The 26685-nt window shown below is 35.9% G+C and overlaps 1 protein-coding gene across 6 annotated transcripts in view; it reads left to right on the top strand.

Moving 5' to 3' along the window:
* Positions 1-22401, top strand: part of FBXW7 (F-box and WD repeat domain containing 7) — a 171275-nt gene extending 148874 nt beyond the window's left edge. For all 6 annotated transcript variants that reach the window (XR_001596916.2, XM_016144577.2, XM_016144576.2 and 3 more), the window contains 9 exons: positions 631-772; positions 8853-8987; positions 10802-10925; positions 12775-12911; positions 13852-13965; positions 15193-15374; positions 17342-17567; positions 19173-19383; positions 20468-22401. Coding sequence is in view for 5 of the 6 variants with exons in the window: in XM_016144577.2 (XP_016000063.1) it covers positions 631-772; positions 8853-8987; positions 10802-10925; positions 12775-12911; positions 13852-13965; positions 15193-15374; positions 17342-17567; positions 19173-19383; positions 20468-20736 (1540 nt within the window). In the remaining variant the exon portion in view is untranslated. The remainder of the gene's footprint in view (positions 1-630; positions 773-8852; positions 8988-10801; positions 10926-12774; positions 12912-13851; positions 13966-15192; positions 15375-17341; positions 17568-19172; positions 19384-20467) is intronic.
* Positions 22402-26685: the final 4284 nt, after the last annotated feature.

The raw sequence follows: 26685 nt of genomic DNA, 5'->3' as shown, positions 1-26685 counted from the left end.
TTTTGCATATAATATGTTTTCAATACTTACCTGTTTTGAGTAAACACATTTCTAATCAAAGCTTACTTCTGTCAAGTATTATCTAGACTAAGCTTTATAAATAACAATAGAAAATTGGAGAGAAATAGACAAATATTATAAACAATTTAGAAAGCATCTGGCCGAACTAAAGGAGTAATGTAACTAGTAAAATGTCCAAAACATTTGAGCATAGAATTTCTACATATGGATTTTTTAAAGCATTTATAAGTCTCACACTCCTTTTTATAAAGGATATTTAAACTTTTGTTTAATTATGTCACTGGAGACCAGTCATAAGGGAAGTATCTTCTAAGAAAGTATTTTAACATTATTTGTATGTATCAACAACTTGCACTTTTGCCATAGAGATTCTGTCATTTGGTTTCAATTAGCATTGCTGGGATAATAACAGGTGTTATGTAGGAGGGAGGAAACTTACTCTAAGAATAGCAGAATAGGTTTTGTGTATCCTTGTACTCTGGGAATAAGCAAATAAAAATAATAATTTGATTAATGTTTGAAATATGCCAGATCATCACTCTTAGTAAATTAGAGCCCGCTGTTCTTAATAAATATCTATCTTTGCTTCCGCTCTTGTATTTTTTGTAGTACCACTGGGCTTGTACCATGTTCAGCAACACCAACAACTTTTGGAGACCTGAGAGCAGCCAATGGCCAAGGGCAACAACGTCGCCGAATTACATCTGTCCAACCACCCACAGGCCTCCAGGAGTGGCTGAAAATGTTTCAGGTGACATGTCTAAAAACAGTACTTGAAATGTTTCCCTTAATTTCTACAAAATAAGGAATTATTCGGCCACGAAAAGGAACCATTACGTGCTATACCATGGATGAACCTTGAAAACATTACGCTAAATGAACAAAGCCAGATAAAAAAGGCCACATACTGTATGATTACATATGAGAACAGGCAGATCCATTGAGAGAGAAAGCAGATTACATGGTTGCTAGGGTGTGATGGGAGGGGAGGTTGAGACTAACTGCTAACAGGTACAGGGTTTTGGGGCGGTGACGGAAGTGTTCTGGAGTTGAGAGTGGCGATGGCTGTGCAGCAGGATGGGTGTGCTGGGAACCGCCGAAGTGTCCATTTAAAATGCTGAATCTTATGTTATACGAAGTATATCTCAATTAAAAATGCTATGAAAAATAAGGGAGTTCATTTTCATTTTGAACTATTACTCAGGGGAGTCCAATGCTTATTTTATGGAGCTGTGCTTTTGCATTTCTTTTATTGCTTTTTAGATAGTAAGACTTTCCTTCCTTCTCCCCTTTACGATTTGGTTTCTGGGCTTGTTAAATGTACTCGTGCTCTAAACTGCATTGCTTGGAAGCTGAGCATTGAGGAGTAATGGTAAGAGCTCCACTCATTAGTCCCTGATGGTTGCTTGCCCATCACTGTTACCTTAGTATCCTCCAAAGGCTTGATGCAGCTTTTTTTTGCATTATGCCATGCTTTTGTACAATGATTAGCTATAACCAAACCTTGAAAATTGTGAATTTTATAACTCACAATAGTGATATTAAATTGACATATCTTTTCTTCCAGTGAGGTAATGCATATAAATCAAGTATTTAGCAAAATAGTTGGCATGAATTAAACACTCAATTATTTTTCATAAATAATAAATGATATAAATTATGTAAAGTGAAGGTATCTGTGATATTAGCCACTATTCTAATGCAAAACGAATTTATTTCCTTACCGCTGGCTGCTTAAATGGCGATATTTTCTGGCTACATGAGGGAATATGGGTTGAAAAAGAGGATACTTTATCTGACATTTCAGATTTTTAAGACGTCCATTTATGTAAAGCTTAGTATTTTATATACCTGAGCAAAATCTAAATAAATATCTCAGTTTTTTTCTTCTGTAGCTAGAAAACTCATTGGAAGCAATGTCATTTTTAAATGGATTTTAAAAATTGTTTTCTACCCTTCAGGTGATTTCAGAAAAACTAGGATAACCTTTTCTTTGTGGTTGATAACTGAAAGATTGGAGCAGTGGTTCTTGACAGGGGGCAGATTGCTCCCTTGGCTGAAGCATTTTTGGTTGTTACGCTGTGGGAGCAAGACATCGCGGGCATCTACCGGGTAGAGGCGATGTGAGGAACAGCCTCCCACAACAAACTTATCTGGCCCAAAATGTCAGTGGCACTGAGGTTGAGAATCTATGATTACAAGAATAAAAACATATATTTTACTATTATTATTACAGTGTTGTAAACCACTACAATTACAGAGAATTGGGTTTTGTTTTTCTTGGTTTTGTTTTCATAGTCATTTATTTATTAAACTTATCCTGCCCCAAGGATTATTTCCTCCATTCCTCCAGGTTCATCATGATTTTTTTTTTAATTGAAAATATTTTTTTTTCCTACACATGCCCTCAGAATTCTAAATTTTTGTTACATCCTTAAAAAAAGAAACTTATCCATCAATAAGAGGTGAAGATAGAACTCAGACATTTATACAGTCTTTCAGAAATACTTTCAAGAAATACCGATTTCCTTTAGCCGAGGAAATGGGCAGATGGCTGTGTGGTCATCTTTGCACATGTATGCAGTGTGAGCAGCACAGTCCTTGAGAGGGCTGCAGAAGCTGATTTCATATCATTTTTATGAGAAAGTACTAACATGATCAAAAATTACACTATTAGTAATAGTTTTATCATCGCAGACAGCCTCCAAAATACTTATTTTATATGAAAAGCTTTATTTCTTATCAGAAGGTAGTCTAGATTGAGCTTTAAAATCAGTATGGGCCCAGGTTTTCCCCAGTATTCCATAACGTTCTTTACTAGCCATTTAGGTTTTTTCCCAGTTTTAGTGGAATTCTCTCAAATACCGATCTCTCTAGGAGGGGGCATTTGTACATTACTTTGCAGTGAAGGTGTTTTAGGGAGCCCTTTCTATGACGCTTGCTCGTTTAGCTAGCTCAGGCTTTTCTTAATGAAGTGCCCACGTTGCCATAATGTATGTCATCAAATCTGAGATACCAAGGTTCTTAGATGCATCCCAACTTCAGAAATGTTCATGTTTTTTTAAAAAGCTTGTTTCTTAGAATTAATGAGATTCAGTAAACTAAAGATCATTAGGCTAGCTTTTGTTCTGTAAAAAGGCCCATTTGATTTTTTTTTTTTCCTATATGGGAAGTGGACAGAGTGAAGAAATCTAGGACGTTAATAGGAGTAACATGTAGAATTACCCTTGCATGTATAGTACTACATTTTTTTTTTCAGATAAATATTCTGTAGCAAAGAAATCTACTGACAATAAAAGGCCAACTAGATAGGCAGATAAGGACCTTAATCTTTTGAGTATCATGTCTGTCCCTGACGTGCCCAGGGCCTCATTGTCGTGCACTGCTCTTTATTTTCAAGACTGATGCCAAAGTAACTAGAAATGAATCGCTTGCCTAAAGGCTTACAGTACTTTAATGCCTAACTTGTAGAGAGATGTAGTCTCATTGTCAGGTGGGGGAGTCATGAGTTGACCTATGAGGTATAGTTGAAGGATAATTAAACTGGCATGATTTCTACAGATGTGCTGTGGGGGCATTTAATGATGACTTTTCTGTTGTATAACAAGCAAAATGGGAGAGTTTGTCCCCTTACTGTTCTGCTATTGCTCCTAAGGCAGCAATACAGCATTGTTTTGGTCCAGCTCCATCTATTTTGACAAAGTACTCAATTTATAAATTGAATGAGGACAAATGACACACCATTTTGAATAAAGGGAAACTGAAACAGAATGCCACTGCAAAGTAGAAGTGCAAATTAAAAACAAAGCAAAAAACCTCAGAAATTTTGTACTGTTTGGATTTTCAGTACTCATTGGGTCTGCCTTTTTTTTTTTTTTTTTCCTTTCTTTGAAGCCAGATTGATGCTTCAGATTAATAATTTGTGGGGAGAGGATTGTTCTTTTTTGTTGTTGTTTATGTCATTTGGGTGTTAATATTTTTTTTTTTACTTGAAATATTTGGACTAAGTAAAGACCTCAATACTATCAACATTCTCTTATTTTGAAATTTATATTCAGAAGCATCCTGATATATGAGAAGCATAATATGACTTAGGAGAAAAACTCTTAGTACAAATTCTGGCTTTGCCTCTTAATTGTGCAGTTTCGTAGATATTATGTAACCACTCTTGCCTTTATTTTCTTCCTCTGTAAAATAGATGTGACACTAAAAAGTTGTCAAAGAGGAGAAAACATGTAATGTACATAAACTGTACTTGTGAAGACAGTGAAGACTCAGTAAATGTTGGTTTTGTCTGTGGGCCAGGAAACAGTTTTCTCAGGTCTAAAAAAGGGCTGTTACCGTTAGCTTCATACTAATGTCATTAGCTTGACGTTAATTGCATTATTGTAATCAAAGCATATTCACATTGCATTAAAATTATAAATGTACTTTGAAAAAACTTGCTATACTAAAAATACTGTTTAAATTGATAAAGTAGAAAATAACTGTGTTTTTAAATTAAAAACGGAGTAAAAACTATTCTGTTGAAGGATTTAATCAAGTTTCATGATAACCCTTAGAAACTGTACATGTATTCTAACTTAATTTATTTAGATCTTTTTTATTTGACACTTGATAAAACGTTAAAACAGGATATTGCCAAAAGAAAACAAATTCGGTATTACTTTGCAATTATATTTAAAACAGTAAGATCAAGAAACCTTGTGTGAGGAAGAGTTAAAGTCATGCATTTAGCTAGAGAAGACGAAGGGAAATGTGTCTAACATTTTGAAGACTTATATAAAAATACAGTCAGGCTGATTCTTGTTTTTTTTTTTTTTTTAGAAAACAAAACCTGGATCATGTTCTTTGAATCAGGTTTTGATATAAGTTGAATTTAATTTGAACAGACACACAATAGAATGGGAGATAGTAAGTACTTTCTATGTCTGAAACTGTTGAAACAGACTGGATAACCATCCGCTGGAGATGTTACAGAAGTGCGTGAGTTCTTTACCACATGAAATTCCAGCACAGTACTGTCCAAAGTCACAGAATATATGTCCGATTGGGATACTAAGGATCAATTATCCAGGAGTTGTTAGTCAGTTTCACTCCTGCTTGGTGAATCACTTCCGTCAATCCTGGTTGAGTTGTTTATTTAAAACATAAAATGGCCTCAACTTCATCTTGCCTACTGAATGGTGGGCTGTAAGCCTCCGAGATTATTGCATTCCTCAACCAGTATTTGGGAACCACTGGTCTGGACCAAGCCCCTCATTATACAGGTGGGGTTTCTGAGACTCAGACTAATTAAGGAACTTCCATGTGGTTCCACAGTGAGTTTACTGGTGAAACCCAGGCACCTGATTATAGTTCAGTGCTCTTTCTAGTCTTCGCTACTATCTGTATTCTCTAATTACCTAAAATAAAATATCACTTTCATGGGGAATTTTCAAGTTTGCATTTGCAATTTTGCATACAAATTAAATTTTGTTTCTCTTGATCCTTTCTGAGTTTGGAATGTTTTTCCTATCCCTTTTAATATGTTCTCACTTAACTTTATCATGCAAAACCAAAGGCAGATGGCCTTTTTCTTTTTCAGGACAGCTACTTTTCAGAACAGAAATATAATTATTATCAGAATTATTCAATACTTTTGCAGATAAAGAAACTTAGGCCACAGAGGTTAACTTAGTTACTGGCAGTATCTCTTATAAAGGTTGGATTTTTTGATCCCCAATTCAGTGCTCTTTCCACTATTCCTCATTAAAAGTTGGTGTGGACTGTTGTTATTTGTTTTAATATAGTCATTAACTGCAAGGATTTCAAGTTAATTCATACATCCCTTTCTCCTAAACCATGTATGTATACAAAATTTGTATCCAGACTTGGAACCCGACTAAGCAAACAAGCTCTAGTGATACCATCCAACATAAAGGGTAGAAACACTCTCTAGAGAGAGTTTTGAGATAGTGCTGGTGCAGTACTTCTTGACTCTTTGGGGATTCATTTATTCAATTAATATGAATTGGGCAACTGTTAAGTGCTAGGCCCTCCTTTGGATCTGGAACACAGTAGTTAATAGACGAAAACTCCATTTTTGCAGAATTTATGTTCTGTTAAGTTCTATTATGTTCTGGATATATTTTGATTCAAGTTTAAGGCCTTAGATTTCATTGATGGATCAGAACTACCTGCCGGTGAGAGTGAGGGGTCAGGAATGACTCCAGAGTTTTGGGCCTGAATGACTAATAGAATAGGGTTACATTTTACTGAAATGGGAGGTGGTAGATGTGTGTATTTGATGAGAAAGATCATGGTCATGTTAGGTTTCTATTACATATCTAAAAGTACATGTCAAGTAAACAATTTTATATATACAAGTCTGGATTTCAGGTTGGAAATCCAGGCTGGAGAGAGGAAAGCTGCCTATGTGGTTCAGACCTTGGCTGGAACCATGTAAGAGATGTGAGTTTAAGTAATTAGACTGTAGAGTATGTCCAGTCAGCAGAAACAGTCTCATTTTCTATGTAGTTTACAGCTCATGTCACTATACTTTATCAGTGGTATATTCTTAAGTAAAATGTGACAAAGTAATATCTGCTAAATGTAAATTTAAATGAGATAATTTTAATGTTATTTGACTTATTAAATATTAACTAAAACAAAGTATATATATATATATAGGTTTCTGCCACAGTTTCTAGCGTTTACCTAAGATCTGAATTAATTATTTATGTTCTATTCTGGCTTTTTTCATATAACTGCAAATAGGTATTTTTCTACCTATTCTCAGTTATTTACCATGTATTGATATTGTTTTTCTATTTATTTTTTTAAAAAAGTAATATTACATTAACTGAAAAAAGAAAACATAAAACATGTATATTACCTTAAATCAGAAGTACTTACAGTAGCTATTAATATAGTTAATATATAAAGTATATAGAGTAGTAATACATTGAAAGCTCTTACACTGTTTTTACTATAGGTTGAGTAGGATATCTTTATTTTTGTAACAAAGTTTAACCATAAACACTTCTAAACACTTTTAAACCAGGTATTAACATATGCAAAGGAGATTAAGAAGTTTACATTAAAATTATTCTGCTATCAAGAAACTTAATTAAAGCTGTAATTTAGTCAAGTCAGCATAGTTATCTTTTACTCAAAATGGATACGTTCCTTATACTACTGTGTAGAATGTAGAAATCTTGTGGGGAATGTAAATCAATAAATCAGAGTTTATAGTATTGATACCGATTGACCAGAGATGAGGGGAGATTGATCATTGTAAGTTTTGTCAAAGAGGTAAGTTTTGAATCAAGATTTAAAGCTATGTGAGGGAAACTGAACAAAATAATCAGACTTCAAATTAACTGCTTTTGATAGGACATGTGTGTGCATATGAATGTGTATGAGTATTTTTAATTTCTATGTATAAATCCCCAGCCTAACCAAAAAAGATACAAGGTGAGTGTACTTAAGGATGTTCCGTGTGTGTGTGTGTATAGAAGTAAAAGGAAAGGCCATACCTGATCAGAGCCTGTGTTTCCTCATATTCGGTGGTGAAAAGGGGATGTTTCCCAGGGTTTTTATGATGATTAAATGAGATAATGTTTGTACTATGGAGGAAAGTGCTACTGAAATGTTTGATAGTATTGCCTACCTTTTATGATAGGAAAGAGGAGATGAAGTTTATTATAGACTCTAAAAGGGTAAATACTTTAAAAAATACTTTAAAATGTTCTATATAAGGCTTCCGGTATCCTCAGCATATCTCAGTTTTCAGTTATTATCTATTTCACATGTTATAAAATCCAAGTTTATAGTTTGAGCAAGAAATGGAGTGAAAAATCTAGATCTTTCTAGCTCTAAACCTCACCTATTTTTTCCCTCTCCACCCACTTCTAAAATGGACATAGTAATTCAAATAATTCAAGGTACTTAAGTCAGTCTCCTCAGGATGTTAAGTCAGTCTCCTCGGGATATTGTTTTACTTATGAACTACAAGGTTATTTAAATGTTTTACATGATTACTGGGAGGGGAAATTCTAACATTTTCAATTACCAACATGGCTTTTCAGGCTTTCTTTTAAGAATTATGGTTTTTCTATTTAGATATTCCTAACTGGAAAAAAATTAAAAAAAAAATTTCCTAGAGTAGTTTAAAGGAGCTTATATTTTTGAAGTGTAATTATGTTTTTGTTTTTCCATAATGTAGTACTTTTATTTTTTTTTGCCCTCTTTTAGTCTTCGTTCATATTATATAATATTACTACTAAATCAGCTACTGTTTTCTACTCTTTGCTGTTTTTTTATCTGAAACTACTTTCACACAACGAATCAAAGCCCTTTTAATTTATGGAAGACACTTGTCAGATGTTCTGTATACCTGGTTATTAATTTTTCTCAGAATGATGCTACCAGTCTCCTCAGATGAGTGCTTCATTAAAGCTCTCAAGTTTTATAGTGCCCACCTGAAAGAACATAAAGAAAAGAAAATGTGTCAAAACTCCCTATGCCCAAATTGATGTTTCTGAATAAACATTTGGTTTTCTCAGCCAGTATCTTGGTGGTAGATGAGTATATAACAATTATAATAATATAATAAAAATATTTTTTTTGTCAAAACTATGCCTTTTTAAAAAGCTTTTATAAAATAAAGGTATCTGGTAAATTTGATGAGACTAAATAAATGATTATCACTTTAATGCCTTCTGGAGGAAAAAAGTCACTATAAGGAGCCCTTTTTATTTTGTGTTAAATTTGGGTTTTTCTTTATTATTTCATAATTTGAGACATTTATTTTAAAATAATAAAAGTTTCTGATTTCTCTTTGATAGAGCTGGAGTGGACCAGAGAAATTGCTTGCTTTAGATGAACTTATTGATAGTTGCGAACCAACACAAGTAAAACATATGATGCAAGTGATAGAACCCCAGTTTCAACGAGACTTCATTTCGTTGCTCCCTAAAGAGGTAAGGAAGATCACCTCCGTTCTTCATGGGGTGCTATTTGAGAGTATAATTCAACAGCTGCCACCTTGAAACACTGTCATGCTGATTATGGTATTCAGTATTACCAGTTTAACCCTTTAAGGAGTGTTACAGAAGGCTGTAAATGATAACCTACCATTATTTAATAATATCATTTTCAGATTAAAGTATGTTTATGGACTGAGTGACTTCTTTCTACCACTGGAATAAGTCATATATGGGAGTAAGCCATTTAGTTTCACTAATTTGGTTGTTTCTTTACCAGGATTTTTCCTCAGATTACTTGAAGCCCAATCTTTAGTTGACTTGGCATGTTCATTATAGCAGTAGATTTTTTTTTTTAACTCTGATTTTATTAAAACAGAAAACTATTTCTTATTTTGTTGTTCGTTTATCCTAAGTCCTTTCAAGACTAATACTTTTATGATTCTATTGAACTGTGGTTCTCTGTTACTTATATTGTATAATTATTTTAAAATATATGGAATTTCACATGTATATCTTTTTCTTTTAATCATCTTGCTTCTCGCCCCCATCACACAACACACACACACACACACACACACACACACACACACACACACATAATTACAGATTTCTCTTACCAATTGCATGCTTACAGCATTTCTCATGGAATTATTTATGCCCATTTGTTTTTATATCTTCATGTAAACTGACACTATTTTTTAATCATAGATCGATTATGATCATATGGGCATTCTTGACTATGTAAATGAGGCACAGTTTAGATGTAGTTTTTATTGATGTTATAGGCTTCATAGTTTCATTTTTGTTAGCCAACAAACAATATAACATTAAATATTCAATGTCATGTCACCATAGTTTCATAAATTACAGGCGTGCAACTAATACATGTCAGCTAAGAAGACAGTATAAAATACTAATATACAATTGCAAATGATCCTGAAACTTCAGATTCGAAGAGAAAAAGAGTCATTTTTTTTCACATAACCATTCTAAATATTCTACGATAATTAAAGACAGTTCCAATTTTAATTTCACATTGGCTGTGACTAAAATAATTTCATCATATTTAATATGTAAAACTAAGAATAACTCCAGGAAAAAAACAAAGTGGGAAAAACATATTTTTTTTTCTGAAATGTTTCTTCTTTGAAGTGATTTTTTTTTTTTCTAATGATATTGTTCCAGAAAAAAACTTTTATTCTTGCTGGCTCATTCTAAAACTGAGTTCTTTGAATAGATTTGGCTTATGAAAGTGACATAAGCTCTTTTAGCTTCCAGAAGGATGTTAATAATAGGAAACACTTTTTTGTAAGTATTTGACTGAAAGTGAATTTATTCACCTTTGATATATTCTTCATGGTTTCCCTTGATACTAAGGAGAGAAAAAGATAAAATTTAAACAACTAGTAAAATAAAATAGGTATTTAGGTAGGTAGGTGGGTGGACTGGACTGGATGGACGGATGGATGGACAGACGGACGGATGGACGGATGGACAGAATTCTTGAGTTGACACTCAACAGCAAACGCAGTAGCAGAAGCCGAAAGATTTAATAAGTGTTCCTTGAAGAGGTGAGGAATTAGTGAGGTTCCTAAAAACCAGTAAGAGCGAGTTTCTTGAATCTGGTATATATTCGTTAAGACCGAATATTAATCAGAGAGTACTGCCTTTCTTAATTTTAAAAATTAGAATGTAGAATTATATACATTTATCTATCATTACTCCATCCTGTAGAGAATAATTAGCTTACTTTTCTACTTTTATTTATGTGTAAAAATAAGGGTATACTATGCTTTTACTTTTCATAGCTGGCACTTTATGTGCTTTCATTCCTGGAACCCAAAGACCTGCTACAAGCGGCTCAGACGTGTCGCTACTGGAGAATTTTGGCTGAGGACAACCTTCTCTGGAGAGAGAAATGCAAAGAAGAGGGTAAGGTTCAAAATCACATAGAGAGAATGTTTTTACTTTGAAAAAGCAAAGTGATTCTGAAAACAAATAGAAAAAATAAAAATAGGTTTTATGTAAAATAAAATAAGTTTTATGTGCAAGTAGAATAAAGTGGTGGGTAAATGAAAAGAGAGATTTTTGCAGCCTATCGGAGAATCAGGAATGAGCCTTCATTTGCAATCACCTGCTTATATAAAGTCCACGTGTTATTCCACATGTTCAAATGAGCCGAGTCTTGCAGCTAATCCCTTTAATGAACACTATAACTAATAGCAAGTATATCTGATTTGCTTCCCAGTCTCTAGTAGAATTAATAAACAATAAAAAAGTCAAGATGAGGATGATTTAAAGGAAACTCAAAGTTATATTAGTGGTTAAATACTCAAATATTCCATAGTCTATTCATCTCTTTGACAAATGTGTTTTGAATACCTCCAATGAACTAGACATTCTTAAATCCTGAGAATATAGTAGTGAACTCCCATCTTCATCTTATCATGGAGTTTATGTTCTTGAAACCTTAAAAAAAATTCCCTTTCTTAGTACAGGAGTAGGTATCATCCATGTTAGTTAAAGGGCTTCCCCCCCACCGCCCCCACCCAGCAGGCATCTAGAAAAATAATACTTTTGAAAATATACGTAAAAATATTACTTGCCTCTGACAAGCAAAATTTTTGAGAAAGACTCTTGGTGCATGAGATAGGTACTCCATAGGTCGTCCTCCCCTTCGTGGAAGAAATAGTCGAGTGGGGATCACTGACAGTTCGTGACGCTTGGAGGTGAAGATCCTGGATGTTGGTTTCCAGTCCTGCCTCTGCCCTGTCTGTGGCTCGAACTAAGCAGCGAAACCCCTTCTCAAGTGCTTATAAACATGAAGTGGGATTAATCATACCTGCTTTACCTTCTCTCTTAGAATCATTATTTTAATGACTTAAAAATTAATAACATAGACATAAGATTTATCATTTTAATCATGTTTAAGCGTATAGTTCAGTGGTATTAAGTACATTCACATTGTCGTTTAACTATTACCGCCATCCATCTCAAGAACTTTTTCATCTTCCCCAGCTGAAACGCCATACATACCTGGTTAACGATTACTCTCTATGCCTCCTCCCTGGAGCTGCTGGCAACCGCCATTCTACTTTCTGTCTCTATAAGTTTGACAACTCTAGGTACCTTGTATAAGTGGAATCATATGGTATTTGTCTTTTTGTGACTGGCTTATTTTACTTAGCATAATGTCTTCAAGTTCATCCGTGGTAGCATATGTCAGAATTTTTTTTTAAGGTTGAATAATATTCCATTGTATGTATATACCACTTTTGTTTATCCATTTATCCATTGATGGACGCTCGAGTCGCTTCCACTTTTTGGCTATTAGGAATAATGCTGCTATGGATGAGGGTGTACAAGTATCTATTCGAGTTCCCGTTTTCAGTTCTTTTGGATGTATATCCAGAAGTGGATACACACTCAGATATGCACTTGCTGGATCATATGATAGTTCTGTGGATAATATTTTTGAGGAAGCAGCATACTATTTTCCATAGCGGCTTCACCATTTTATATTCCCTGAAGCGTCACACAAGGGTTCCAATTTCTGCACATCCTCACCAGCATTCCATTGGATCATTTTGAGAAAGAAATGAAATAGTCAATATAAAAGATCAACATACAGAATACAATCATCGTTTTGTACTAAGTGTTAGAAATTGGACAATGTCCGGCATTTCGGTGGTTTTCAGCATAGGGAAAATGAGATACGTTATAAAATGTGTAATTTTTATATTTGATGAAGGCAATTATACTCTTTAACTCTTTGAACTAGGTATAGATGAACCTTTGCACATCAAGAGAAGAAAAGTAATAAAACCAGGTTTCATACACAGTCCGTGGAAAAGTGCGTACATTAGACAGCACAGAATCGATACCAACTGGAGGCGAGGAGAACTCAAATCTCCTAAGGTAACTGGACTGGTGCCGTGTAATGGAAACCCTCAGTCAGTGTCAGCACCTAGTGCGTTTCTTCACTTCTTGGCAAGCGGTATAACTTGACGCCTATCCCCTGTAGAAAGAACACAGTATATTTTAGAATAACTGAAAGTACAACTGACAGTATTTCCTCTATTGCGAATTTCTCTAGTCTGAAAACTAATTGCATTTGAATAAAAGATGAGTTACATTTCATGTAGCTCTATCTTATGTAGATGAAAATTTCTGTGTATCCGGTTGAATTTTGTCATACACGTTCTTCTGCCAACAAATTTGCTACCTCTCCGACCGCATGATCCAAACATGATTTTTGAGAAGTGCCCATGTTTTGAGGGTTTTTTTGGTGGCTTTTGGTTGTTTTATTATTATAAATTTAAGTATTATTCTGACTTTTGTCTTATAACATTCCAAGTATATAATGAATGGTGAAAATGTTTGAAATTCTTAGAACTATTTTTGCGACTGGATGAAAAGCAACTGTTCTATTCCTGTGTGTACGTTATAACAGGCTTTTCTTGTTGTAAGTTTAAAGAGTTGATAATTATTGTTACTCTCGTCTTCCTAGTTAATTGGTGCTTTTGTTTTTGTGTGTCCAAATTGCAAAACTTAGATGCCTATTTTGATTTGAGCAGATAAAATAGGTGATTATAAAATACATTTGTGTTTGAACCACCTTTATGAAATCTTGACTCAGTAAAATTTTAATAATTGATGTCTCAAGTATAAATAAAGGATATAAAAACAATAAAATGTTTAATACTTGATCCATCAGTCAGGAGTGATGATACTTCATATTTTATATGAATTTTAATTCTAGACGTAGACTACAGATTACTGTTCCTATTTATGGTTTCGTTTTTCTTTTCACCAGTATTTTAAAAAACATAATTTAATTTGTACATCTGTCTTGCAGGTGCTGAAAGGACATGATGATCATGTGATTACATGCTTACAGTTTTGTGGTAACCGGATAGTTAGTGGTTCTGATGACAACACTTTAAAAGTTTGGTCAGCAGTCACAGGCAAAGTGAGTTTACTTCTTTCTGCGCTTCACAAAGTCACTATTTTGTCTATATCTTTGCAAGGATCAACCAGTGAAAATAAAAAAAAAAACAAGGATTCATTTTTGACCCTTACTTTGATAGTAAATATCAGAGTTTCTAATTTAGCTTCTTCTTTGGCAGAAAGATGATGCTTATCATGATAGGGTTGTCATTAGTTTCTTCTTCACTTAAATAGGTTATGTACATAGCTCTGTGATTTATCTAATTTAAGATCTTACAGATGTGCTTTATCTTTTTCTTGTCTTAATTTTTTCTACCTTTTTAACCATCTAAATTATATCTCCTTCCTTTTTAATCTTTTCCAAAAATGTCATCGAGGGATATTTGTTTTCCCTTGTAAACTGCTTTGTTGATAACCTACTTACAGTTTAAAAGTTAAGTAAATCATGTTAATTTAGACTCATCTCAAACCCTCTGGGGTGGAAATTAGGCAGACTAGGTATTTAAATAGGAGCTGGAAGAAAAAAGAGTCCAAGCAATCAGCTTCACCGCATACGACATTGTTTGTACTTTACTAGTTTTTAGTGAATACTTTTGTCTGTCCAATGGAGAATATTTTTATGAATTAAGTAATAAACCATTTAAAAAATAACAAAAGAAGGTGTTGCGGGGGAAAATCTATGTCTTTTGAAATGTCCTATAGCATGTTGATTCTTGGGCAAGAATTTTCTAATATTCCAAGTCAAATGTTAAAAATTTTTAAAGCAGCTTCATATTTCCACAATTTAACGTTAGTTTTGGATTGGCTTCAGGGCTTTAACGTCTGTCTTTACTTGCCTGAAAGTACCTTGCCTGGCTCCCAACTACTGCCTCGATGAAATGTGGTATGTAGCCACACCCAACACTCTTGGCATTCTTTCATTGAATCCATTCCCAGGGAAGAAACCAAGTTGCAGTTTTAGTCTTATTTCATCAAAGAGGCCAGGCTGGAGCTTCATAACTTAATGAGAAGAGTTTACTTTCTACATACTTTTTCCTCAATTGTGTGTGTGCTTGTATAATATAATGCTACTGAATAAATAAAGCAATAAATAATGATGGGGTCATGTTATATTGATGTGAAAAATATTTTCCGATATGCCAAACAAATTGGGTAAATAACTTTACTCCAAATTTTAATGAGCCACTGAACTGTTATTTAAATCATTTTTCTTTCTATGCAAAAGTAATCATCTTAAGTGTTTTTGCAGTGTCTGAGGACATTAGTGGGACACACAGGTGGAGTCTGGTCATCGCAGATGAGAGACAATATCATCATTAGTGGATCTACGGATCGGACTCTCAAAGTGTGGAATGCAGAGACTGGAGAGTGTATACACACGTTGTATGGGCATACTTCCACTGTTCGTTGTATGCATCTCCATGAAAAGAGGTGAGGGGAAAATCCCATAGTGATTGGGAATTCTTCCTCTGTCACATATGAATTTCGGGCCTTTTGTGTAGAGTTCAGATTGTATAATACTTACTGTGTCTAATAGCTAGTGATAATATGTTTTTAAATTAGGCTTTAATTATTAGATTTCAGATGTTTCTGTACTAGGAAAGCAGTAGTATATTGGTGTAAAATAGAGAGTTGTCTTTAAATTTTCTTCATCAATTATTAGTGTTGTTGGCTTCCTCCTTGAAACTCTCTGCTCTCTAATCTTGAATGACGCCTTACTTTATTGTTCTACATCTTTGATGACTCATCATCTTGAAAAAGTAATATATAGATATATATTTTTTTGCTATTCATTTTCTGCCAGGGGGACAAATTCAGTTATTCAGTCTTCAAGTCTCCAGACTTTCTGATTACACACCCATCCTACACCACTTCATCATATCCTAGGCAAAAGCTGAGGCCTGGGGTTTTTAATTTATTCTCTCATTACCTGTCACCTGAACTATCGAAATGGTTTTCAGACTTGGTCTTCTCACCTTTTACACAGCTGACAGAGAACTCTTCACTAATTATGATAGTATCACTGCCCTTTGGGAGTCTTCTGTTGCTTACTGCATTAAGGACAAAATCCTCTATCCAGTTTTCAGAACAGTTTCAGCCAAACCAGACTGCTTGCTTTTTTCTTTTCAGTGCCTTTGCTCTTTGTTTGATCTCCTCCTACAAAGCCCTCCTATTAAAAGTCCTTTCTGTCTTCTGGTGGCATGTCTTCATGGTATCCGTTAAACAAATGTAATTTCTACTTCATTCGCCAAAAAAGATTTTTGTGACGTGTTCTTATAGTAAATCTATTCCAGTCTTTACCTTTAATTCTGTCCATAGCATAGTCTTTATTAAGAACCATTACATTAAGCAGATTTCGCAGTAGATTGATAATATGTGAAAAAAAAGAACCATTTCATTTGTATTTTGAATTTACTTTGAACAGTGCAGTATACCATTAAAATTTGGGGGATTAGTATCAAGAGACATTGCATTTCAGTTTCCATTATGTTCTTGAACTTAAATCCCTCAATGCTTCCATTTTATACTCTTCCAAATGTGGAAACTATGGCCTTTCTTTATCTCTTAGGAATGACATAAAGATACCTGAGTTTTCGGCTCTCCTTTGTAATTCGAAAGTGACTACAGTACTTGCATCACTCTGGTCTTCGGAAGAGTTTAATAATATTGGTTTAACTTCTTAAGGGATTTCTATTGCCTATACATAAGTATCTTCTAAACTCTGTATGTCTTAATGCCCCCATAGCCTGAATATTTGTAAAGATAAGCATACGCAGCCTTTGAAGACATGTCTGAAACTGGTTAATTTTACCAGAATATATGGAGTAAAGCACACATTTTTAGCTATTTAAATTTTAAATTCTGATTTGTTTTGTTGAATAACATTTAATGAATTTTCTTACTCACAAAGGGAATAGGTGTTCATAATCAAAATTTTAGGGAGTGGCATAAAGAATAAAAAAGAAAATTAAAAATTTTCAAAATATTACTACCTAGACTTCTCTCATTTACATTTCATACATATTTCGTACATTGGCATTTTATTTCTGACATATTAAGATCTTATTATATATATTTAGAGCTGGCAGCTGTTGCTGCTTCTCTTTCTTCTTTTTAAAGTACAGTACAGTAGTTTTCAGACTGTTCCACAGAACCCGGGCTACTCGATCCCTCACGGCTGGCAAAGCCAAACAGGCAGAATTCTAGGCTCCCAACTTCTCATCCCAATCAGAGTGACTCAGCTTTGTAATATTTATATTTTAAGACTTCAGATAGGATTTCTTTGAAAACAGGTGTTCCTGCTTAAAAATTTTTTAATAACCACTGACTTTAATATATCATGTTTTCTCATATTATTAAACATTCTAATATATTTTTTTTCTGTTTTCCCCCGACAGAGTTGTTAGCGGTTCTCGAGATGCCACTCTTAGGGTTTGGGATATAGAGACAGGCCAGTGTTTACATGTGCTGATGGGTCACGTAGCCGCGGTCCGCTGTGTTCAGTATGATGGCAGGAGGGTAGTTAGTGGAGCGTATGATTTTATGGTGAAGGTGTGGGATCCAGAGACTGAGACCTGTCTACACACGCTGCAGGGGCATACTAATAGAGTCTATTCATTACAGGTAAGAGATTATCGCTCTCATATCCCTCAGATGCTTTACTGATGAATCATAAGATAGTTTTACTCAGATAACCACTGTCAAATTGTTGATTCAATACAGCCCCCAAAAGATGAACTATCCTTCTCTTTATACATACTTTAAAACTGGCATGAAGAAGCATACATTTTGAAATTATTTTTATGATTTGTTTCAGTTTTCTATCATCCATTTTCCCTCTAAAATACAAATATTTGTCTTGGAACCTGGGACTTGAGAGCCCTAAGTTTTCCTATATTAATTAATGGGTAGAGAGTCTCAGAGGAGAATAACCTGGATTTTAATAAACTCATTAGTAGAGGATTAATTTGACCAAAAGCAGCCCCTTTGCCTTGATAGCGGAGTCGATGGGCCATGTAATTGTGATTTCGTCCCCGTGCAAGGGGGAAGTGGAGCCTTGCTGCACAAGGCTGCGTGCTCTCGCAGGGCTGCTGATAGGTAGTCGCAGGGAAGTACATTGGACAAAACTGAATTTTTTGTTTGCATTTAAACCTAGTAACCTTGAATAGATTGTCATATTTTGAGATCAATAATTAGATTAATAGCAAGTTTAGAAAATAGGTTTTATTTTCCGAAAGATAGCATTCCAATTAAAAAATATGTCCTGTTACTTACATAGTTTATTTACCAGGTATCATTGCCCATTAGTGATCAGCAAATTAGGATAATCAGTTCTGTTCTCAGTCTCTGACAGTTCCATTCTTGGGATATTTGTTTCTTAATTGACAGAATACTGTCTATGTCATGAAATACTGACACATAATAAAGATGTTTGTTAACTTAGAAAAAGTCATGAATTTGGAGGAGAAGTAATTGGCTGCACTTGTTTTTATGTTTTGTGATATGCTCAGAATTGTAAAGAATATAATCTTCTCATTTAAATAAACCATTAGATTGAGAAAAGAGGTAGCAACATTATTATAGACCTGGGAATTATAGACCTGGGAATTAATAGATATTTATTGGCTTTCAATATAGCTGGGAAGCAAGAAAAGGGGTTGCTATATAGCTATCTTTTGTTATCAAAATGCCACCTCTTCTAATTCCAGATGTAATTATCTGTTGGCACATTTCCTAATTAGCATTAGGTTATTGTAAATGAAATTTTGTGTATGACTTTTAGCAGAACTCTAAAGCATCGTGAATGTTGTCTAGCCCTTTTCGTGCCTCAGGTATTGATGAGTACACCCTTTATCACGGGCTGGGTCACTCGTTTCAGCTTCCTATCGAGCAATAAAACTCAAATGGCGGTCTTTGCTGAATTTTCGATAGTATGGAGCTGTTATGTGTGACCAGATGATCTGAAAATAATATGTACATTTTAGGGATTTTTTTTTAATTCTTTTTGCGTCTAGTTTGAAGCCACTAGTCATAAAATGAGCATTTGGGATGGGAGCCAAGAACATGCACTGTAGGGTTGCTTCATTACATACAATTTATCCTAGTACCTCATTTTGTTCCTGGCATTACCTGTTTCCCATGCTCTACTCCCTCCCCAATTAGGTTAAGGTCAATAAATAATATCAAGAATGTCTATACTTCTAGTTTAATAAACTGTGTCTGTTGTAGTTTGATGGCATCCATGTGGTGAGTGGATCTCTTGATACATCAATCCGAGTTTGGGACGTGGAGACAGGGAATTGCATTCACACGTTGACGGGACACCAGTCGCTAACAAGTGGAATGGAACTCAAAGACAATATTCTTGTCTCTGGGAATGCAGATTCTACAGTTAAAATCTGGGATATCAAAACAGGACAGTGTTTACAAACATTGCAAGGTAAGTACTGGATACTCACTGTTAGTTGTATTTGTTAAAAATTAGAGAAATATGGAGCTTTTATGTCACAAAAAGGATTAACCTTATGCAAAATGAATATGCTTGTTTTGGATAAGTTTATGAGCATTTCCACTCTGACTTAACAAAACTAGGCTACTCTTGACAATGTGTTTTAAATTGTGTTTTTAATATAAAATTGTTTAATCACTTCTAACATGTACAGTTAACTCTATCTAATCATAAAACACAATGTGAAAAAGATGTTGGCTATATCATAGAAGCAACGTACTCATTTTATTTTTTCAGTGCTCTTTTTACTTTTAATTTTTAGTGCCATTTTAAATTAAAGAGCCGTCTTGCTAAAACAAAAAACAAAAAGCATCTTTGATAGCAAATTGCTTTGGCTTCAACTTAGACCCTTAACCATCTGTTTAACTAGGATGGAAAGGAATGATAGTGCCCACTCAAATAGAGGAAGAAAAATGTAAACACCACTATCAGTAAATGAGGCATAACAGTGTTAACTTCTTAGGTCATGATTAACTGTTTTTAGTGGTCAGAGCCCTCAGAAAGTGGTTTTTTTTGTTTTTTGTTTTCCCCCTCTTTTCAGTGAGGCTATCAGGTGGGCTGTATTGCAGCTTTTTACTCATTGGTTTTGTCCCTTCCTCAGAGCTTTGGAATGGTGTCCATTCAGCCTTTGCCCTTGACTGGTCAGTTCAAAGTGGTAGGCTGATCTCTTACGCCCGTTTGTCCATCAGCAGAATACATGAAGCTGAGCTGTCTGTAGCATCCCTAAGAAAAGCTCTCATTCGTACAGCCAGAAAACAAAATGTGTGTGCCTGGTAGCTAACCAAGCTTCTTGGAAGACAGCACTCTTGAAAATTAATGTTTCAGTTACAAACAGCTACCAGATTTTCTTACATTCCCGCTGATCCTAAAATACTCAGAATGCAGTTTCTAAATATGTGGCATTTAAAATATTTCATTTATTTTATCTTCTAATGTAGAAGTCTACAAATTACAGTGTAACTAACCCAAAGCCATGATTTCCAACCAGTAATTGAATTCGTTTGGTTTTGCCTAGGTCCCAACAAGCATCAGAGTGCTGTGACCTGTTTACAGTTCAACAAGAACTTTGTAATTACCAGCTCAGATGATGGAACTGTAAAACTATGGGACTTGAAAACGGGTGAATTTATTCGTAACCTAGTCACATTGGAGAGTGGGGGGAGCGGGGGAGTCGTGTGGCGGATCAGAGCCTCGAACACAAAGCTGGTGTGCGCGGTCGGGAGCCGGAACGGGACGGAAGAAACCAAGCTGCTGGTGCTGGACTTTGATGTGGACATGAAGTGAAGAGCAGAAAAGATGAGTTTGTCCAAATGTGTAGACGATATACTCCCTGCCCTCCCCCCTGCAAAAAAGAAAAAAAAAAAAAGAAAAAGAAAAAAGAAAAGCAAAAAGAAAAAAAGGAAAAAAAAAAGAAAAAGAAAAAAAATCCCTTGTTCTCAGTGGTGCAGGATGTTGGCTTGGGGCAACAGAGTGAAAAGACCTACAGACTAAGAGGAAACGGGGAAGAGACGACAAGCCAGAACTGACAGGAGAGGCGTCTGCTGTCTCTGCGGGAAAGGCTCCACCTCTGACTGAGGGCAGCTTCGCAACGACTTTCTAAATCAAACCAGGTGCAATTATTTCTTTATTTTCTTCTCCAGTGGTCATTGGGCTGTGTTAATGCTGAAACATCGTTCCAGATTCCGTGAGTCTGTTCTCTTACCACTGAGACCTAGAAAGGAGCTGCAATAACATCAAAACAAGTACTGGTTGACTTTGATTAGAGAGCATCTGCAACAAAAGTCATTTTTCTGGAGCGGAAAAGCTAAAAAAAAAAAAATATTACTGTGAATTGTTTTTGTACAGTTATCATGAAAAAGCTTTTTTTTTTTTTTTTTTTTTTTGCCAACCATTGCCAATGTCAATCAATCACAGTATTAGCCTCTGTTAATCTACTTACTGTCGCTTCCACATACACTCTTCAGTGCATATATTGCTGAAAGGTGGCAAGTTGTCCTGGGTTCTGTGAGTCCTGAGATGGATTTAATTCTTGATGCTGGTGCTAGAAGTAGGTCTTCAAATATGGGATTGTTGTCCCACCCCTGTACTGTACTCCCAGTGGCCAAACTTATTTATGCTGCTAAATGAAAGAAAGAAAAAAAGCAAATTATTTTTTTTTATTTTTTTTCTGCTGTGACGTTTTAGTCCCAGACTGAATTCCAAATTTGCTCTAGTTTGGTTACGGAAAAAAGACTTTTGCCACTGAAACTTGAACCATCTGTGCCTCTAAGAGGCTGAGAATGGGAGAGTTTCAGATAATAAAGAGTGAAGTTTGCCTGCAAGTAAAGAATTGAGAGTGTGTGCAAAGCTTATTTTCTTTTATCTGGGCAAAAATTAAAACACATTCCTTGGAACAGAGCTATTGCTGCCTGTTCCGTGGAGAAACTTTTCTTTTTGAGGGCTGTGGTGAATGGATGAACGTACATAATAAAACTGACAAGATTTTAAAAATATATAAAACACAAAATTAAAATAAAGTTGCTGGTCAGTCTTAGTGTTTTACAGTATTTGGGAAAACAACTGTTACAGTTTTATTGCTCTGAGTAACTGACAAAGCAGAAACGATTCAGTTTTTGTAGTAAAGGCGTCACATGCAAACAAATGAAATGAATGAAAAAGTCAAATGGTTTGCCTCATTCTCCAAGAGCCACAACTCAAGCTGAACTGTGAAAGTGGTTTAACACTGTATCCTAGGCGATCTTTTTTTCCTCCTCCTGTTTATTTTTTTTGTTTGTTTTATTTATAGTCTGATTTAAAACAATCAGATTCAAGTTGGTTAATTTTAGTTATGTAACAACCTGACATGATGGAGGAAAACAACCTTTAAAGGGATTGTGTCTATGGTTTGATTCACTTAGAAATTTTATTTTCTTATAACTTAAGTGCAATAAAATGTGTTTTTTCATGTTAGTATGCCTGTTTCTTCCACCGAGGTAATGATGCTTCATTATAAATATTTAAGTTTTGCCTAATATTTAAAACAGCAAAGTCTTGGCTTCTCTGCATTCCCGGTAGCATGTCCTTCCCGGCCTGTTTTACACAGCTAACGTGAGAATCATGTGTTGCGAATGCAGATTTCTGGGATGTGCAAATATGAAATCTGGGTCCCTCACAGAGTTACAAAATTCCTGTGATAGTTACAACTAGAATTCCTATAAAAAGTTCATTTTTGAAAGTCGAACCACATATTGCATACTTATCAGGAACTTTCTATGCGTTATCCATTCTCACCATCCCTCTGAGGTAAGTACAAGAAGTCCTCACTTAACAGCGTCGTGTCGATCGGTTCTGCAAACTGAAGCAATATGACAGAATGAAACCAGTTTTATCACAGGTTAATGGATAGAAAAGAAACAAGAGTGAAGTTCCTATGGTACCTCGTCAATGGTAAAATGAAACGACATTGAACAAAACGACATTATTCAAGGACCTGCTGTATTCTCTCATCTCCATTTTAAAGATGGGGGCACGACTGTGGCTCAGACTGGTTAGGTGATTTGCCGGAGGTTAACTAGCAAGCACCAGAGTTTAAGAAGAAAGAAACATAGAATTTCGACAAACTAAAGCAAGGTTTTAGAAAAAGTTAAGTCATTTTTGTGGTACTTTCAGACTCTTCTGTCACTATTTTATTTAATGCATCTAATGTAAGTGAAAAAAATGAAGTCAGTTATTCAAATTCAGCAGCCTCTCAAATGGCAGGTTCTCTCTCCCTCCCCTCTATACATGCATATGTATGGATGTATGTGTGTATTAGTAATATATATATATAACATCCAGCATCTCAACTACTCAAGCCATAGATAAAAACGGACGCTACTTAATGAATACATTTCTCACAAAATGTGTTCATTACTCATAGGGCCGCAATTCTTGGGCCTCGCTCTCCCCAAATTACTAAATCAGAGCATCTAGAAGGGGGCCCAAGAATCTACATTTAAACTAGCTCACCGGGTGAGTTATGGACACAGCTTTGAGGCTGCTTACTTAGATGCTGTTCCAGCATGTTTGGTTCTTCGGTTTATTAGTCCATAGCACATTCCAGGCACTAGAACATCAGGGGGAAGTGACAGGTTAAAGGAAAAGTCAGAAAAAACACAAAAACACAGGCAAACGTCTGTTAGGCCGTGAAGTACCGAGGGGGAACCAGGGCAGGGCCTGGAGCCAAGATTGCTGTTCGCGTTGACGGCTCTCAATGATTAGGAAAAAGCTGTGACTCTGTTTGGTAGTCTTGAGTTTTCATAATATAAATGTGGCATAACTGTATTATAACTGAAGAAAAACATCATCTTTAAAAACAAACGTACATTCGTAGAATAGAATAGGATGAGTTCACAGGCTTTGTAGACAAATAGGCCTGAATTCAAGCTCTCGTTCCACTACTTTCTAGTGATGGGACCTTCATCGGATTTTTCTGACCTCATGTTTCCCCATGTAGCGTGTGGGGAATACCCGCCTCCTGAGGATGCCGTAGGGGCTATAAAGCGTACCGCACGCTGATGGCGCTTAGAGTTCAATAAATAGCAGCGACTATCAAAACTAAGACAGTAGGCCCAGGTAACTTTCTATATCTGGGAACAGTTGAGTGTGCTCACGGATCATTCTGGTATGTGATAAAAATAGCATTTCTCTATATATAGCAATTTACATGTTTTAAAGTGGAGTCACACAAATTTCTCATGTGAGTCTTACAGAACCCTTGTGAGATAGACTGGTATTGAGCACCTATTGGCGGTTTTGTATATATACTTAGCTGTCCATTGAATATTACTTTATGAATAAATGAATAATCTTTATTACAGTGGATCTGTTCTTGAAAGGGGAAATGTTAACCTCACTCTAAAGATATTGTCATTAAAGTAAGAAAGGTCATGAAGGGAAGCCTGCTTAATGAAGAAATTCACCCTCTGTAATGGTGAATTTTTTAACTTTTCATATCAGAATATAGGCAGCCCCCACATTTAGATGTCACAAGTTCCCAAAGATCAAACACTGCCTGAAACTAATGCTAAAATTAGGACACTGAAGTAACCCGTAAAAGCCCAAAGCAAACGCTTCGGGAGCATGCGCTCTCCTTCTCTCTCTCTCTCTCTCTCTCTCTCTCTCTCTCTCTCTCTCTCTCTCTCTCTCTCTCTCTCTCTCTCTCCCCCCTTCCCTCTCCCCCCTCCCTCCCTCCTCCCCCTCTGTCTCATCACAGCTGTTGGGTACATAAGTGTTTCAACCTACCTATTTAATTTCAAGAAATAACTGAAATTTAATTATTTGTATGAACTTTTAAGCAATTTTCTTTAGACCTTTTAAGCTAGTCTGTTATAAATTCTCCTATTTCTCTGAACTGATTAGAGGCTACAATCAAACGACGACAAAAAAGACCTCTGTGCTTTTCTCTTCCATGAAGTGAAACGGGGATCAAGGGCGGCCTCCCCAGACCCGGGCGGCGCCTCGCTTTCCACACGCTGTTCCATGGTGCACTCCCTGCACGTCGTGAAACGAAGCCAGTGAGCGGGAGGGGAGAAGACGCCTTGAAGGAGCCCGCCCGGCTCCACCCTCACCCCTGTGACGCCTTCCATTCAATGTCGAATCAGAAACAAGCAGCTTTGCAGAGCAGGAGGAGATCCCCATCCCATTTTTTGATTCCTTCCCTCAGACACAGCTTCGTTCATTTTCCTGTTAGTCAGTCATCCCCCACCCCCAGAGATCAGGACTGTAACCTATACTCCATCTGGTTCTTCAGTCAATAAAGGATTCAGCCTTGTCCCTTACAGCAATTCTAGGAGAACCTCCCGTTTTGTAGCACCATTTGTAATTCTACTGATAGTAAAAAAGGGTTTAGCGTTGCCAACGGATGAATTTGAATAAATGCTTCTGATACAGGTTCTAATGCTCCCTGCCTACGGCATTCCGAAGGCTGTGTGTGTGTACACAGATACAAGAATACATTGGAACCTGGGAACAAGCCTCATTTCCCTTAAGCCTTAACACGCTTCGTGAAACAAACAAAAAGGAATGGGCCATATCAAGGGAAGGCGTTGGTGGCTGAGAGAAGACGTCTGAAGTCTTCCACGATGGATCAGTGGCCTCTGGGTGTGAAGAGGATGTCACGTGTGTGTTCGCACAGTGCTCTTGGAGTCCTACATAAAGCAACCGTATGGCGATCTGAAAAGTCGATGCACAGGCTGTGATTTTGGCATTTTCTATTGCCCAGGAGATAGGCTAAGTTAGATCCAACGTGGCTGCACCCGGTTCCCTTTACTGAGAGTGCGCCTAGTCATTGATTTGAATTACAAACAAATAGTATGGCATTGTTCAATAGCCAACATGTCTCATTATCCATTCAATTAATGCTAGTGATGCCCAAATCAGTGAGGCTCTTGCCAAATTTATCCCTTTGCCACCTTCTCTTTGTAGGTGGAGGAGGCCAAAAAGATCAGAAAGCTATTTCAAAGGTTCTTCATGGAAAGAGAAAGCATCAAAAGCTGAAAAGACTCAGAATGCACCTTTCCCCAATGTAAAAATTCTAAATGAATTCTAGATCCAGTTCCTAGGAAGACTCATTGCTGAGAAGAAAGGCTGGCAACTTACCAATTTGCAACTGAGTATAAAAATAGCAGTTTCTATTTCAGATGGTCTGATTTTCCTCAGAATTTTTATGGACAAGGAACCACTGAGTGGACATTTTGATGTTTCATTCTTTGCTTTAGAAAATCTATTGTGGCAAAACCTAAGAAAGCTGTTTATCTTTGGGCTTTATTTTCCTTCAGCAGTGATGCTCTGCAAAAGAAAAATTACGTTGAAATCATTCTTGCACATCAAAAGTTCAGATATTACAGACCAAAATATGCTGCCAATACACCCTTTTTCTAGAGGGGTCATAGATTATATAAAGGAAACATCAAACCACAACTCACCACAGGAGGAAAGTTACTTGCAAGACTTTTTACACTTACACTAATGAAGCCTGTTAAGAATTTACGAAACCCTTAGACCTTACTAAACGCAATCAGCAAGACAGCGTAGTAGCCTGCCACTGTGAGCCTTACAGTCTGAGGATGGCCTCTATTCCTGTAGAGTGAGTCTGGCTTAAGTAAATCCAACAAGGACACAAGAAGGTACAGAGGTTAAAAAGTAAAACTGCCTGCACCTTTGGTAAGAAATAGGTCTGGGTTTGGGGAACCAGAAGCTTACAAACTAACTTAA

The sequence above is a fragment of the Rousettus aegyptiacus genome, unplaced genomic scaffold, assembly GCF_014176215.1.
Source record: "Rousettus aegyptiacus isolate mRouAeg1 unplaced genomic scaffold, mRouAeg1.p scaffold_m13_p_16, whole genome shotgun sequence".
In the NCBI taxonomy this organism is placed as follows: domain Eukaryota; kingdom Metazoa; phylum Chordata; class Mammalia; order Chiroptera; family Pteropodidae; genus Rousettus; species Rousettus aegyptiacus.
Note: the sequence above shows the minus strand (reverse complement) of the source record. Positions and strands in the feature narration are given on the sequence as shown.